The sequence below is a fragment of the Lissotriton helveticus genome, chromosome 5_1 (assembly GCF_964261635.1).
Source record: "Lissotriton helveticus chromosome 5_1, aLisHel1.1, whole genome shotgun sequence".
In the NCBI taxonomy this organism is placed as follows: Eukaryota; Metazoa; Chordata; class Amphibia; order Caudata; family Salamandridae; genus Lissotriton; species Lissotriton helveticus.
This window is the reverse complement of record NC_136065.1, coordinates 1175346271-1175360975: the sequence shown is the minus strand read 5'-3', so window position 1 is coordinate 1175360975 and position 14705 is coordinate 1175346271. Positions and strand designations below refer to the sequence as shown.

Here is a 14705-nt window from a genome sequence, read left to right as displayed (position 1 = left end):
GAATGTGAAATACTAGCAGGTAAGTAACAAGTTTCAGAGGCTTCAGGATCGCTCGGACTACACTACTGAACCTTAAGATTACGAGCAGGAGGCCTAGGGAGATCGGGTGCAGAGTGTGCACTCTCACGCGGGATGCGGGAAGAAGTCTATGGATGCTAGCGTTTCTAAAGTTACTGTTTCCGGACGAATCCGACTAGATAGACTGAAAACGACAAAGGATCTGGACACTTGGATAGTGGACCTGTGCTGGAGTACCGAAATACTCAAGTTACCTAGCCCAGGAGCCGCGGCTGCATAGGGTTCAAAACACGTCGGGAATCCTCGTTGAAGTCTATGGAGCCTGAAAGAAGAAGTTGCTGGCAGGCGACCAGTGAAGATGTTCGGTGTGATCCAAGGCTGGATCAGTGAAGGAGACGACCTGAAAGCAGAGGGGACTCAGTTCTTAATCACTAGCCAGTGATTATGTGGGCACCAGGATGGCACCGGATGAAGTCACCTCGACCAGGTGAGTGGGCGACGCTGGACTCTGCAGTCACACGGGCTAGGAGGCGTTGTCGGCGTCCAGGCTGGAGGTGCGAGCTGTCCCACGAGGCTGTCGGCTGTCGGCGATGCTGGACTCAGGATTTGAGCAACAAACCTTGGCAAAGGCAAGCCCACGCGGTGGAGTCAATATGGCGTCTGGAGTGGACCAGGAGGGTCCAAGGCACTTCTTGTTGGACAGGAAGCAAGGGCCAGTCTAGGGGACCTAGACCAGCGGTGAAAACGTCGTGGTACGTCGTCAAGAGGGTCACTAGCTAACGGGCAAGTGACCGGACAACGTGGCAAGCAGCAAAGAAGCAGAAGGGCCCCACGCAGATCTCGTGGATGTTGGGAGGCTGGACTTCGGTGCTGGAGCGGCTTAGGGTTAGGGCTTCTCAAACCCCAATGCACTTACTCGAGGGTCTCTCGGGGGTCGTGCTGGTGAAGCGTCGTGCAGGTCTTGAAGATGGCCGGTCCCACGGGTCTCGTCACACCCACGAATCTCAGCTGGGCTGGATGATGTAGGTAGAGGTCAGAGATGGCAGGAAATCCGGGTCTCGTCGAGCTAGCAGTCTTGATCCGGAGGATGGACGTGCAGCAAACCGCAAGAGCTTCGATGGTGCCTGCTGGTGCAGGGTGGCTACTCCTTAGCCACAAGGGAGAGTCTTCAGAAGAGTCAAGAGTTCCTTTCGTGGAAAGTAGTTTCAAGATTCAAGATTATCCAAGTTGGGAAGGGGGCCTGCTCCTACCTTTATCCTAAGAAAAGGGGCTGGCACGCGACTAAGTCCTGCCCTATGGGTGGGACTAGGAGGGGGGTGGTTACACCCCTCTCCTTTGTCCGGTCTCTCCCCAGCTCAGGGGCTGGTGTGCCCCAGGAACTGGTTTGAGCCGGCATATGCACAGTGAGCACCGGGGTGCCACTTGCAGTCACCTTCCTTTCAGCCCTGCCTACCTGGGATACACAAAATCCTGTCTGGGATGGTGCTGGCACCGCCCCTGACAGGAAACCCTTTGTCCATGCCTCCGTTGCTGGAAGGACTCCCAGCAGCAGGAGAGCAGACTTGTGTCTCGGTGGCAGCATCCATCTTGTGGAGCTGAGGCTATGTCTGACTTTAACCGGGGTTCACAGTTACATACATGTCGTGTCCCTCTAGAAGGGTGGATGCTAACCCCGTCGCCAGAATTGGCGAGGGGTTAGTATTCCAATTCGTATGACACCTTACTCGACATGTTTTGATAATGCTATACCAAAGTTAGCATTTAACCGCGAGGATTATAATGCACTTAAGAGTATATGGTATAGCGTTATCATGGAACAGCTATTAGGACTTGGTGCCGCAAGCTGCAAACGGGCTCAGCTCATGCCAGTGCACCATCTCACATAATTCCAAGCACTCTGCCTTCAGGATTGATAAGGCCTGCCATAGGAGTGACTGATAGGAATATATGTGTCCATTTTAAGGTTAGATATAGGTATACTATATCTAAAGCAAAGGGTGATTACACTACCTTACCCCAGCTGTCTTGCAGCCAGTTGTGTCAGTTTTGGATGGCCAGCCAGGAGTGGCATAATACATGCTTCAGCCCCTGGTAGGCCCTGGGTACACCTATGCCCTGGATACCTAAGGTATGCTGTACAGGGACTGATAAGGTGGCCCAGTACCAATTGGTAAAATGCACCTAAGGTACATGGTTGCAATTTAGAGAGAGAACAGCTAGGCTGTGGGTCTGATTAGCAGGCCCACAGCCAGGGAAAGTCGTAAATCAGTGAAGCAAAAAGCAAAAATCTGGGGTGGCCATGGGATTGCAGACCCCACTCTCCTACAGTGGGCAAGGTGATAGACTGCCCGATATGGAAGGCCGTGACAACCTTGGGCAGGAAAGATGGCTTAGTACGCAACACAACCTTGTCCGGATGGACAGAAAGGAAAGGGGGTGTACAGGAAAGAGCCTGGAGCTCACTCACCTTCCTGGCAGAGGTGATGGCAACCAGGAAAGCAGTCTTCAAAGGAAGAAGACGGAGAGGACAGTTGTGAAATGGCTCAAAGGGAGCGCACATCAGAAACGTAAGAACACGGTTCAAGTCACACTGGGGCATCACAAACGGAACAGGAGGGAATGTGTGTGTGATGCCCTTCAGAAAGCGATTTACAATAGGGGACTTGAACAAAGAAGGTTGATCAGGCAGCCTTAGAAAGGCTGAAAGGGCAGAAAGGTAGCCCTTGATAGTGCCCAGAGCAGAACCCTGCTGGGCAAGAGAAAGAAGGAAGAGAAGAACCTCAGAAAGAGGGCAGCAAGAGGATCCACAGCCTTTGCTGTGCACCATGCCACAAATCTGTTCCACCTGCAGGCGTATACCGACTTTGTGGAGGGATGCCTGGCTGCCAGAATGACATTACAGACTTCAGGAGGCAAGTCAAATGGCCTCAACTGTCGCCGCTCAATCTCCAAGCATGGAGGTGTAGACTGGACGGGTTCGGGTGGAGGACCGTCCCCTGCTGCTGCGACAGAAGGTCCTCCTAAAGAGGCAGACAAACCGGGGGATCGACTGACATACTGAGTAGCTCTGGATACCAGTACCTTCGTGCCCAGTCCGGAGCCACAAGGATGACCGGTGCCCGGTCGCGCTTGATCTTCTTGAGCACTCTGGGCAGAAGTGGTATAGGCGGAAAGGCGTACAACAGACCGCAACTCCACACGCGACGAAAAGCGTCGCCGAGCGAGTGCCGCCTTGGAAATTCCAACGCGCAGAACTGATGACATTGCGCGTTCTCTTCGGTGGCAAATAGATCTAACCAAGGCTCTCCCCATCGCTGAAAGAGGCCTTGCGCCACGTCCGAGTTCAGACGCCATTCGTGATCCATCATGCACCGACGGCTGAGTTCGTCCGCCCTGGCGTTCAGAGAACCTGCCAGGTGTTGAACCACCAGCGTCACGCCCTGATATTCCAGCCACTGCCAGAGGCGCAGAGCCTCCCGGCAAAGGGTCCACAACCCCACCCCGCCCTATTTGTTGCAGTACCACATGGCGGTGGTGTTGTCCGTGAACACCTGCACTACACTCTGTAGGAGAGAGGGGTCTGCAATCCTATGGTCACCCCAGATTTTTGCTTTTTGCTTCACTGGTTTACGACTTTCCCTGGCTGTGGGCCTGCTAATCAGACCCACAGCCTAGCTGTTCTCTCTCTAAATTGACAACCATGTACTTTAGGTGCATTTACCAATTGGTACTGGGCCACCTTATCAGTCCCTGTACAGTGTACCTTAGGTACCCAGGGCATAGGTGTACCCAGGGCCTACCAGGGGCTGAAGCATGCATTATGCCACCCCTGAATTGAATTTGAATTTGAAGGGATTTGTAAAAGCGCTCGTACACCTGGCGGTTTCTTGGCGCTAACTGGCGACCGCTACTCGGTGGGTCGGAAAAGGGGGAAAGGTGAACATTCAGGATGGGAAGGCTTGGGTGAAGAGGAAGGTCTTGAGGTCTCTGCGGAAGAGGGGGTACTGGGTGCAGGTTCTGAGGGACAATGGGAGAGAGTTCCAAAAAGCTGGTCCCGTGGTTGCAAACTTGGAACCACCCCACTTCTTCCGTTTGAAGCGGGGAACCATGAGAAGGTGGTGAGAGGAGGATCGGAGGTCTCGTGAGGGAGTGTAGGTTTGAATAGCCGAGTTGATGAAGGAGGGGGCAGAACCTGTCCTGGCTTTAAAAATAGTGCAGCCGAGCTTGAATAGGACGCGCTGCCGAACGGGGAAGCCAGTGCAGGGAATAGAGGAGAGGAGTTACATGGTGTGATTTGGAAAGGTTAAAGACCAGCCGAGCGGCCTGATTTTGAACCAGCTGGAGACGCCTCATAAGGTAGTCGGGCATGCCATGATAGAGGACATTGCCATAATCTAGGCGAGAAGTCACCATGGCCAGAAGAATTAGTTTGAGCGCGTCTGGGTCAAAAAATCGTGAGACTCTGCGGATAGTCCTGAGTGAAAGAAAGGCTGAGGAAACCACAGCAGAGACTTGAGAGTGTAGGGAAAGTTGGTTATTGATTTTGAAACCAAGTGTTTTGACAGAGGATACAGGAGTGGGTGGGGGACCTAAGGAGGGGGGCCAGAAGGAGGGGGACCAGGGACTGGAGCAACCACCTGTCAACACCAACTCCGTTTTATCGGGGTTGAGTTTCAGGTGGTTGAAATTCATCCAGTCCTGGATGAAGGTCATGATGGACGTAACCTTCGACATAGACTCAGGGGCAGAGGAAAGGTGGAAAATGAGCTGGAGATCATCTGCATAGTTGTACACAGAGACCTCCAGTTGCTGTAAAGCAAAAATAAGGGGGTCGATGTAAAGATTAAATAAAAGGGGGGATAAAGAGGAACCCTGGGGGACAGCACACTGGATGGGTAAAAATTCCGCAGAGAACTCTCCCAGACGAACCGCCTGAGTCCGGCCGCACAAGAAGGAGGATAGCCATAGTAGGGCTGTTCCTCGGATTCCCGCTGCCTCGACACGTGAGAGTAAGATGGTATGGTCCACTGTGTCGAATGCGACGGAAAGATCTAAGAGGATCAGGGCGTGATGTTGATTGGTGTCCATTCCTTGTCGGAGGTTATCCAGAACCGATGTTATAACGGACTCAGTTGAGTGGGCTGGGCGGAAGCCGGCCTGTCTTGAAGCCAAAACACCATGACTTTCCACGAACTCACTCAGGGTTTTTACCACGTGTCGTTCCAATACCTTTGCCAGGAGAGGCAAGAGGGAAATTGGGCGGAAGTTGGCTGGGTCGGAGGGATCCGCTCCAGGTTTTTTTAAGATCGGTACGATCACTGCCGATTTGAGTGCAGGGATAACGATGCCCTGAGCCAGTGAGCTATTGAGAAGCACTAAAGGTGGTGAGGGGCAGAAGGTATAGATCTGCTTTAGGATGTAGGCAGGGCGGGGGTCCAGCGGGGAGCCGGACTTGACCAACGCAAGAATGGAAAGAAATGAGTTGGTCGATAGGGGGGGAATTGAATCCAGATGTGCAGTGACTGGAGGACGTCGGGGGTCGGTGAAGGTCGGGGATGGAGGAGGAATTTTAATTTTAATTTTGCTGATTTTGTCTAGGAAATAGTGATTAAGGGAGTCGCATAGTGATTGAGAGGGTGATGGTTTGAGTGAAGCTCTATCGGAAAAGGCAAGGTCTTGGACGATAGAAAAGATTTCTCTTGGCCGGTTCTCCGCGAGTTGGATTTTAGAGGAGAAATAGTTTTTCTTTGTGTCTAATATGGCTTTCTTATACTGAGTGAGAAGTTCAGTGTACCGGGTTTTAGCCAAGGGGCAGTAGTTTCGTCTCCATTGTCGTTCAGCTTGGCGGAGAGTGAGTTTTTGGGTCTTTAGATCGTCTGAGAACCAACGGTTTGCATCTTTAGGGCCTTTGGTTGCGATGCGTTTTAGAGGGGCGATGGTATCGCACCCAGCTCGCAGCCAATTGGTAATAGCATCTACCTGACCAGAGGAGGGCAGCGCGGTCAGATCGGGGCTGGAAGAGGAGAGGAGGGTCGATAGGGCTTCGATGTCAACACGATTCCATGAGCGCGCCCAGACATTCCTCGCAGGAGCGGGCTTAGATGGTGGAACGGGGGATAGGGATAAGGTGATCAGTGAGTGATCCGACCATGGACATGGGGAGATGGAGAGAGAACTAACCGGGCAATCGCGTTGCCAGATTTGATCCAGAATATGTCCCAACCTGTGTGTGGGAGCATTGACGACTGACGTAAAGTTGAGCGACTGAAGAGAGTCTGAGAATTCCTTGGACGTGGCGCATTCCGCAGGGTTGGAGGGCCAAAAGTTAAAGTCTCCCAGAACAATGATGGAGGAATGGTTAACAACCAAAGTCGCCATTAGGTCTTGAAAACAGGGGAGGAACGTTTGAGGGGAGGACGGGGGTCGGTACACAAGGACACAGGTGAGAGGTGGAGTAAAGGCAAGGGATCGAACCACTAAACAGTCTGAGATTCCCATGGAGGGGGAGACTAGAGGGTGGAAAGTGAATTCCTTACGGGCGATCAGGGCTACCCCTCCACCAGGCCTGCCCGAAGGGCGGTCGGCTCGAATGGCATAATAGGTCGGGGGAGTATCGCCAGCAGGGAGGGAAGAGAACTGTCCGAGAACCAGGTCTCGGTGAGAAATAATAAATCAGGTTTATGGGATTCCAGTAGGGTGAAAAGATCGAGCTGGTGTTTTACTGCCGATCTTGTGTTTAAGTACATAGCAGTTATTGCTGTGGGGGCCATCTAAACAGACACAACTGGCTGCACGACAGCTGGGGTAAGGTAGTGTAATCACCCTTTGCTTTAGATATAGTATACCTATATCTAACCCTACAATGGACACATATATTCCTATCAGTCACTCCTATGGTAGGTCTTCTCGATCCTGAAGGCAGAGTGCTTGGAATTGTGTGAGATGGTGCTCTGGCATGAGCTGAGCCCGTCTGCAGCTTGCGGAACCAAGTCCTAATAGCGGTTCCATGATAACGCTATACCATATACTCTTAAGTGCATTATCAACCTCGCGGTTAAATACTAACTCTGGTATAACATTATCAAAACATGTCGAGTAAGGTGTCATACGAATTGGAATACTACCCCCTCGCCAATTCTGGCGACGGGATAGCATTCCACCCTTCTAGAGGGACACGACATGTATGTAACTGTGAACCCCGGTTAAAGTTAACTCGAACCTTGGCATCACAAAATGGATGCTGCCACCACAGACACAAGTCTGACCTCCTGCTGCTGGGAGTCCTTCCAGCGAGGGAGGCTTGGACAAAGGGTTTCCTGCCTTGGGAGGTGCTAGCACCACCCCAGACAGGATTTTGTGTATTGGGTAGGACAGGCCTGAAACAAATGAGACATGCCTGGGGCACACAAGGCGCCCTGTGCATACACCGTTTCAAACCAGTTGCTGGGGCATCCCTGCCCCAGCTCTGGCAAGGAACTGGACAAAGGATAGGGGGTGTAGCCACCCCCCTTCCTGGTCCCACCCAGGGGAGGGACCTAGTCAGTAGTGCAGCCCCCTTTAGGAGAATAAAGGTAGGAGCTGGTCCCATTCCAAATTAGATTATCCTGAACAACTTTCACAAGAAGAAACTCTGGACTTCGACGTTCTGCTCCACAGAAGACTGAAGAATCTCCCTTATGGGCAAGGAGTGTCCACCCTGCAACTGCAGGCACCATCAAGCGTCCAGCGGCTTCACTTTGTCGTCTTCCCTTGAGGATCCAGACTTCAGAGCCCAACGAGACCCGGACTCCCAGACCTCTCCGAACTCAACACACATCTGCAGCACAGCTGAGACCCGTGGGTGCAACGAGACACGTGGGACCGGCCATTTTGAAAGAAACTGCACTTCGCTTCCAGCACGACTCCCGAGGTAAACTCGACCAAGTGCTTGGGGATTGAGAAGCCCCAGCCCCGAGCAGCCCCTGCACCCAAGATCAGCCCTCCAGTTTTCACGAGATCTGCGTGGGGCCCTTCTGCTTGTTTGCTGCTCGACGCGTTGTCTGGTCACTTGCCGGCTGGCTAGTGGCCTCCTAGATGACGTACTTTGAAAACTCCACTGCTGGTCTGGTTGCTCCAGACTGGCCCTTGCTCCCTTCCAAAAGAGGAGCACCCCGGACTCTCCAAGTCCGCACCAGACGCCTTTTCCACTCACTGCGTGGGTTGCCTTTGCCAAGGCCTGTTGATGGAGAATCCGGAACCAACACCGCCGACAGCGAGAGCCTGCGTGGGACAGCTCGTGCCTCCATCCTGGTCGTCGAAGACACCTCCTGGTCCACGTGACTGCAGAGTCAAGCGCCCACTCTTCACCTGATCGCGACAACGACATCTGGTTCCTTCCTGGTTCCACTTCAGTCACTGGCTAGTGACTTTGAACATTGTCCCCTCTGCTTTCAGGTCTTCAGCATCGCTGATCCACCCTTGGATCACACCGGACATCTTCCTCCTGGTCGCCTGCAGCATCTCTTCTTCTAGGCTCCATAGACTTCAACGCCGGAACCCGACACGACTTTGCACCTATACACCCGCAGCCCGTGGGTGAGGTAACAAGAGCATTTCGGTGCTCAAGGGTAGATTGACTCTCCTAGTGTCCAGTTCCACAGTCGTTTTAGTCCTAACTAGTCAGGATTGTCCGTACTCACCTTTTTCTTGAATTGTACTGTCCATAGACGTTGTTACGCATCCCGCGTGTGAGTTCACACTCTGCACCCGCGTCCCGTGGGCCTCCTATTACTTACCTAAAGTTAGGATAGCGTAGTCCCAGCGATCCTACAGCCTCTGGACAGCTCCATTCTTTCTATCGATTCCCTTATACCATTTACTTAGTATATGGTTTGCCGTGCCCCTAGGGCACCATTGTAATTTTGTGCAACTTATCGTATTTTTCCTAAGAGATTGTCATGTGCTTAGCCCTCTGACCTCATAAAGAGTTCAGAGGTGTTTGGTATTAATAAATATACTGTTTATTTTCATAACAACCTGTGTGGTGTCCTTTCATCTGGTATTCAAGGGGTTATATTGTGGTAAAACAGCTGGCTTCACATGCCAAAACAGTTTAGCCTAAGACTGCTTTGTCCATGCTACCATTAGGATAGCTGGTCTATAAGGTTGACTTACAACCAATCACCATAAGGGTTGTTTGGACTGATACAAGATGATCACTAGAACTAGTGAGCATCATATATCAGGCCAACTTCTCACACACTCCCCCGGACAGAGGGGAGGAATGCCTTCAGTGCTAGATGAATTGCCCGCAGCTCCAAAAGGTTGATATGGAGCTGGGACTCCGCCGGAGACCAGAGGCCTCTGATCTCCGCCTCTCCCATGTGGCCTCCCCAGCCCTGGAGGGACGCGTCCGTCACAACTACGTGCTCCGGTTGGGGAAGGGAGAGGGATATGTCGCTGACCCAATCGCGGTCCGTAAGCCACCACTGCAGCTGTCTCGCAGTGCCCTCCGAGATCAGGACATGGTCGGAAAGGTTGCCCTGATGCTGGGTCCACTGAAACTTCAGGTCCCACTGCAGAGCGCGCATCCGCCACCGAGCGTGATGCACCAGAAGGATGCAGGAGGCCATCAGCCCCAGAAGCCGCAGCGTCAACTTGACCGAGACCCGGGATAAAGGCCGAAAGAGTGGAATCAGAGCCTGAATATCCCGGACCCGCTGTTCGGAAAGATAAACCCGAAACTGCGCCGAGTCGAGAACCGCTCCGATGAAGAGGAGCTTCTGAGAGGGGCATAGGTGTGACTTCGGCACATTGATGGAGAACCCCAGCTGATGCAGGAGGTCTGCCGTCGTCTGGAGGTGGCTGACGACTGTCTGGGGCAAGCCCGCCTTCAACAACCAGTCGTCGAGGTAGGGGAAGACTGAAACCCCCAACCTGCGCAAATGAGCTGCGACCACCGCCATCACCTTTGTGAACACCGGTGGGGCGCTGGTAAGGCTGAAGGGGAGCACGGTAAACTGAAAGTGCTCTTGGCCAACCGTAAACCGCAGGTAGCGCCGGTGGGCCGGCAGGACGGGGATGTGGAAATAAGCGTCCTGCAAGTCCAACGCTATCATCCAGTCTTCTGGGTCCAGGGCAGCTAGGACCAGAGCCAGTGTCAGCATTTTGAACTTCTCCTTCCGGAGGAAGCCGTTGACATTCCGGAGGTCCAAGATAGGGCGTAGGCCCCCTTTGCCCTTCTTGGGTACCAGAAAGTAGTGCGAGTAACAACCACACCCTACATCTGGCCCAGGAACGCGCTCGATGGTCCCCTTGGCCAAGAGGGCCGTAACTTCCTCCTGCAGAAGTCGCAAATTTATCCCCCGATACTCGGTGGTATTGTGGTGGCATGGCTGGAGGGGTCGTCTCGAAGGGGAGGGAGTAGCCCCTTCGGACGATTTGCAGCACCCACCTGTCCGAAGTGACATTGTGCAAGTGGAGGTGGTGATGGCGAACCCTGCCCCCCACTGGTGACATGTGGGCCTGAAAGCACAGACTAGGAGGGCTTTGAGGCGGATGCCGCGGGGGAAGGTGTGGACTGACCTCGCCGTTGTCCCCGACTGCCGCCACGGCGGTTTCCACAGCCGCCACCGCGTTGGGTATTACCTTGCGGTGCGTGGCTGGCAGCACGTGTGGGTACATCCCTTCCGTGGCCACGAAAGGAGTGAAAAGCAGCCGATTGCTGGGGCGGGCCGAGAGGCCCAAGGACTTGGCCGTAGCCATGGAGTCCTTAAAGCGCTCAAGCGCATGGTCTGCCTTGTCGCCAAACAGGCGACGGCCATCAAACGGCATGTCCATGAGTGTATTCTGGACATCAGCCGAGAAGTTGGCGGATCTCAACCAGGCGTGGCGACGAATCGCCACCGTCGTTGCCATCGCTCTACCCAGTGAGTCGGTGGTATCCAGTCCACACCGAATAGAATAACGTGCCGCATCTCGGCCTTCCACAAGGGCTTGGCCGAGTTTCGCCCGTACCTCCAACGGGCATTCTGGCAACACGTCTGCGACCGTATCCCACAGGGAGTGGGTGTAGCGGCCCAAGAGGCATGCGGTGTTGGAAGAACGCAGTCCCAAACTGAGGGAAGAGAATACCTTCTTGCCGTATTGCTCATACCTCTTGGATTCCCTGTCAGGCGGAGCCGACGGGAATGCGGTCTGGGAATTGGAGGCCTGGATCACCAGGCTCTCAGGGGTGGGGTGGGTGGACAGGAAACAAGGGTGGCCCGGGGCCGGGCGGTGGCGTCTGGCCACGTTCCTATCTACAGGCGAACCTGTAGCGGGCCTGGACCAAGTGCCCAAAAGAACGTAGGTCAAGGCCTCATTAAACGGCAGCAGAGGCTCGGCCGAGCTTGACTGTGGTATAAGGACCTCAGTGAGGAGGTTAGTCCTCACGGCCGCGACGGGGAGCTCAAGGCCCAAGGCTTTGGCCGCCCGCGTCAGCACCACACTATAGGTTGCCCCCTCCTCCGTAGCCACGGTAGGGGGGGGAGACAAAGCCAGTGTCTGGTGATGTGTCCAGACCACTGGCATCCCCAAGTTCACCTGTCCAGTCCTCTTGAGACTGATACTCCAGCGTCAGAGGGTCCTCAGACCCCTCCCAATCCCCCTCATCACCCATCTCCTGGTATTCAGGGGTGTCAAATGATGGGGCCGGCTCATGAAAGATAAACTCTCCGAACGACGTCTGAAGCGGCGCCCGAGCCGGTTCGAGGGAGGCCTCGCGGACGGCGCCGCCCGAAGACGGCGCCGGGGGCGACACCTGAGGGGTCGGCGCCGGGGAGGTAGTTAGGTCCACCGGCGGCGACCCGGGTCCGGAACCGGATCCAGTGGGGCCCTGCGGCGCCGGGCCCGAAGGCGCCGAAGCCGAAGCACTCAACGGCGTCGGGGCCGGAGCCCCCGACCCGCTAGAGCCCCCAGGCGTGTCCGCTGGGCCCGAAGGCGCCGCCGAGCCCGCCGGGGGAGTGAGGGACCTCATGGCCATGAGGAACCGCTCTATCTCCTCCTGCATCGCGCGCGGCCCTGTGACTGGAGGGTATGGGGCCAGACGCGGCGCCTGCGACTCCGACGGAGCCGCGTGGGCGGTGTCACCTGAACCCCCGGCCGCGTCGAGCGAGCGTCGGGGGGGGTGAGGGCGTCGGAAGAGCGATGACGTCTGTTCGACTTCTTATGCTTACCTGACGACTTCGACCCGGAGGAGTGATGTCGACTCCCAAAGCTATGATGGCTCCGCTCCCGGTCCCTCGACCTCCGTCCAGACCGGGACCTCTCACGGCATGGGGCCGACTGCCGGAGTTCGAGTCACTTGCGGGACCGCTCCCGCCTAGCTTTCGAAGTCAGGGCCCGGCAGTCTGAACAGGTCTTGTCGTCGTGGTTGACGCCGAGACACCCACGATGAAGATCGGTGACCGACATCAGTCGGTTGCAATCCTCACAAGGCTTAAAACCAGGCATCCCTACTGGCACCGTTTCGGAGTCGAAGACTCGAAAAAGAACAATCAAAAGAGATCAAAAAAGTTTAGTAAAAAAAGACTAAGGTACCACTTTTTCCGGATCTGCGCTGCTGGCGCGGAAAAAAGAAGAACTGACGTCAGGACACGGAGGCGGAGTCTAAGTACTCCGACGACGTCATCACGGCGCCCACGACGCACGCGGAGCCGCAGACGACACCTTCCGACGAGCAAGGGTACTGCTACGCAAACATTTCCGGATCCAGTCTGACGCCTGGGGATATTCTAAGGTAAGGAATCTATCACTAACTTGTCTCTTGTAGATAAAGTGTTTTTGATGCCAAGTCATTGCTGAGACTGCATAACCATTAATTAAAGTATGTCTTTACACTTCTTGTTGAAGTGGTTTCATTGTCATAAAGTACAAACAATCCTGATTTGGTTCCTGTCTCACACAGGTATTTTCTTGTTTAAGATACAGCACCCATGCAAATTAAGCGGGTGCATTGCCCACCCCCAAATAGAGGAAAATCTCACCATTTAAGAACTTAAATAAATGTGCACCAAATACTAAGCCAGCCTCTTACAAGCATTCTCCTGCACTCTAGTCAATTATCATTCAATCTGGAACTACTAACAGGAGACTTGGTGTTTTATTACGTGTTTTTCCTGTATATTCCTTCATTATTTCAACAGCTTCTTCTCTGTCCTTCTTATATCACTGCATTCAGTCTCACACAAGTGCCATCACATCCCACCAATTGACTCCTCAGGGTTCTAGCCTTTACACTCTTACCCCGCTTAACACATAAAACACTTAGTATGAAAAAGCCACAACTATTGCTTTTGTCATATCTTGTTTTTAATTTATATCCATGTTTATGGTTCCAACACAATGGTTACGAAATGGTGATAGAAAACCTGGGCGAGATGTAAAGCAGGATCACTACCAATATCAACTAGTAATCTTCTTTCAGAAAAAAGTAATGTACTTTATAATGCAAACTTTTAAGTGTAGTTCGAGAAATCGATACTTTACAATACTGAGAGGTCATCGTACATCACCGTGCAAAATTGAGCAGTTTCTCTTTAAAAACTGTTTTCATTGGTTGGGCATTGTAATTATCAACAGACTGCAAATACCTTACATGTAAATACAGAAAACATTTATAATTGTAGAGGTCAAGGCCTGAAAGCAAACTTTGCACCTTTTATTCCACACAGCTGTGAAATGAAGAACAGTGATTAAGAAATATAACATTAAAAGGAATGATTAGACTAAATGAGGGAGTGCTGTGACTAAGACACAACTATCTTTGCTGTGTTACAGTTTGTTGGTGTAATGAAGCAACATTAACAAAGTCCAAAGGAAAACAACAGCACAAACTTAAAAGCTTTAAGACCCATGACCTGTTAATACTAAGAACACACCAGCCTTAACATAAATAAGATCAACAAAGCTTTAATGGTAGCAATATACTTCCTGCTCTAAACTGAAATAAATTACTCTTCGAAAATGTACTTCATTCTGCTGGACACAGTTTTTTCTAGTTTTCCAGTTATGTGGTCAACTTTCAGTTCCAATGCTGTCACCTGCCAGAAGACAAAAAACATTTTAAAACAATGTAAAATAACCAACACTTTAACTTCAAAGGTATCTTCCAAGGTATCTCCCCCAAAACCTTGACACAGAAAATGTGTAATATTTACAGACTTCTAAACATCATACTGTACTATACTGAAATGCTGTACAATCTGTAAGAAAACATTAACATTTCACAACTAAACTCTGTAGATGGAAGACTTCAGACTGTAGGAGAGTGGGGTCTGCAATCCTATGGTCACCCCAGATTTTTGCTTTTTGCTTCACTGGTTTACTACTTTCCCTGGCTGTGGGCCTGCTAATCAGACCAACAGCCTAGCTGTTCTCTCTCTAAATTGACAACCATGTACTTTAGGTGCATTTACCAATTGGTACTGGGCCACCTTATCAGTCCCTGTACAGTGTACCTTAGGTATCCAGGTCATAAGTGTACCCAGGGCCTACCAGGGGCTGAAGCATGTATTATGCCACCCCTGGCTGGCCATCTAAACACAACTGGCTGCACGACAGCTGGGGCAAGGTGGTGTAATCACCCTTTGCTGTAGATATAGTATACCTATATCTAACCTTAAAATGGACACATATACTCCTATCAGTCACTCCTATGGCAGGCCTTA

General features: G+C 52.5%; 1 protein-coding gene across 2 annotated transcripts in view; it reads right to left on the bottom strand.

Moving 5' to 3' along the window:
- TDRD1 (tudor domain containing 1) overlaps window positions 1-14705 on the bottom strand; it is a 2637228-nt gene that overhangs the window by 365223 nt on the left and 2257300 nt on the right. For both annotated transcript variants that reach the window (XM_078643866.1, XM_078643867.1), the window contains exon 25: window positions 14008-14078. In XM_078643866.1, the coding sequence (XP_078499992.1) occupies window positions 14008-14078 (71 nt within the window). The remainder of the gene's footprint in view (window positions 1-14007; window positions 14079-14705) is intronic.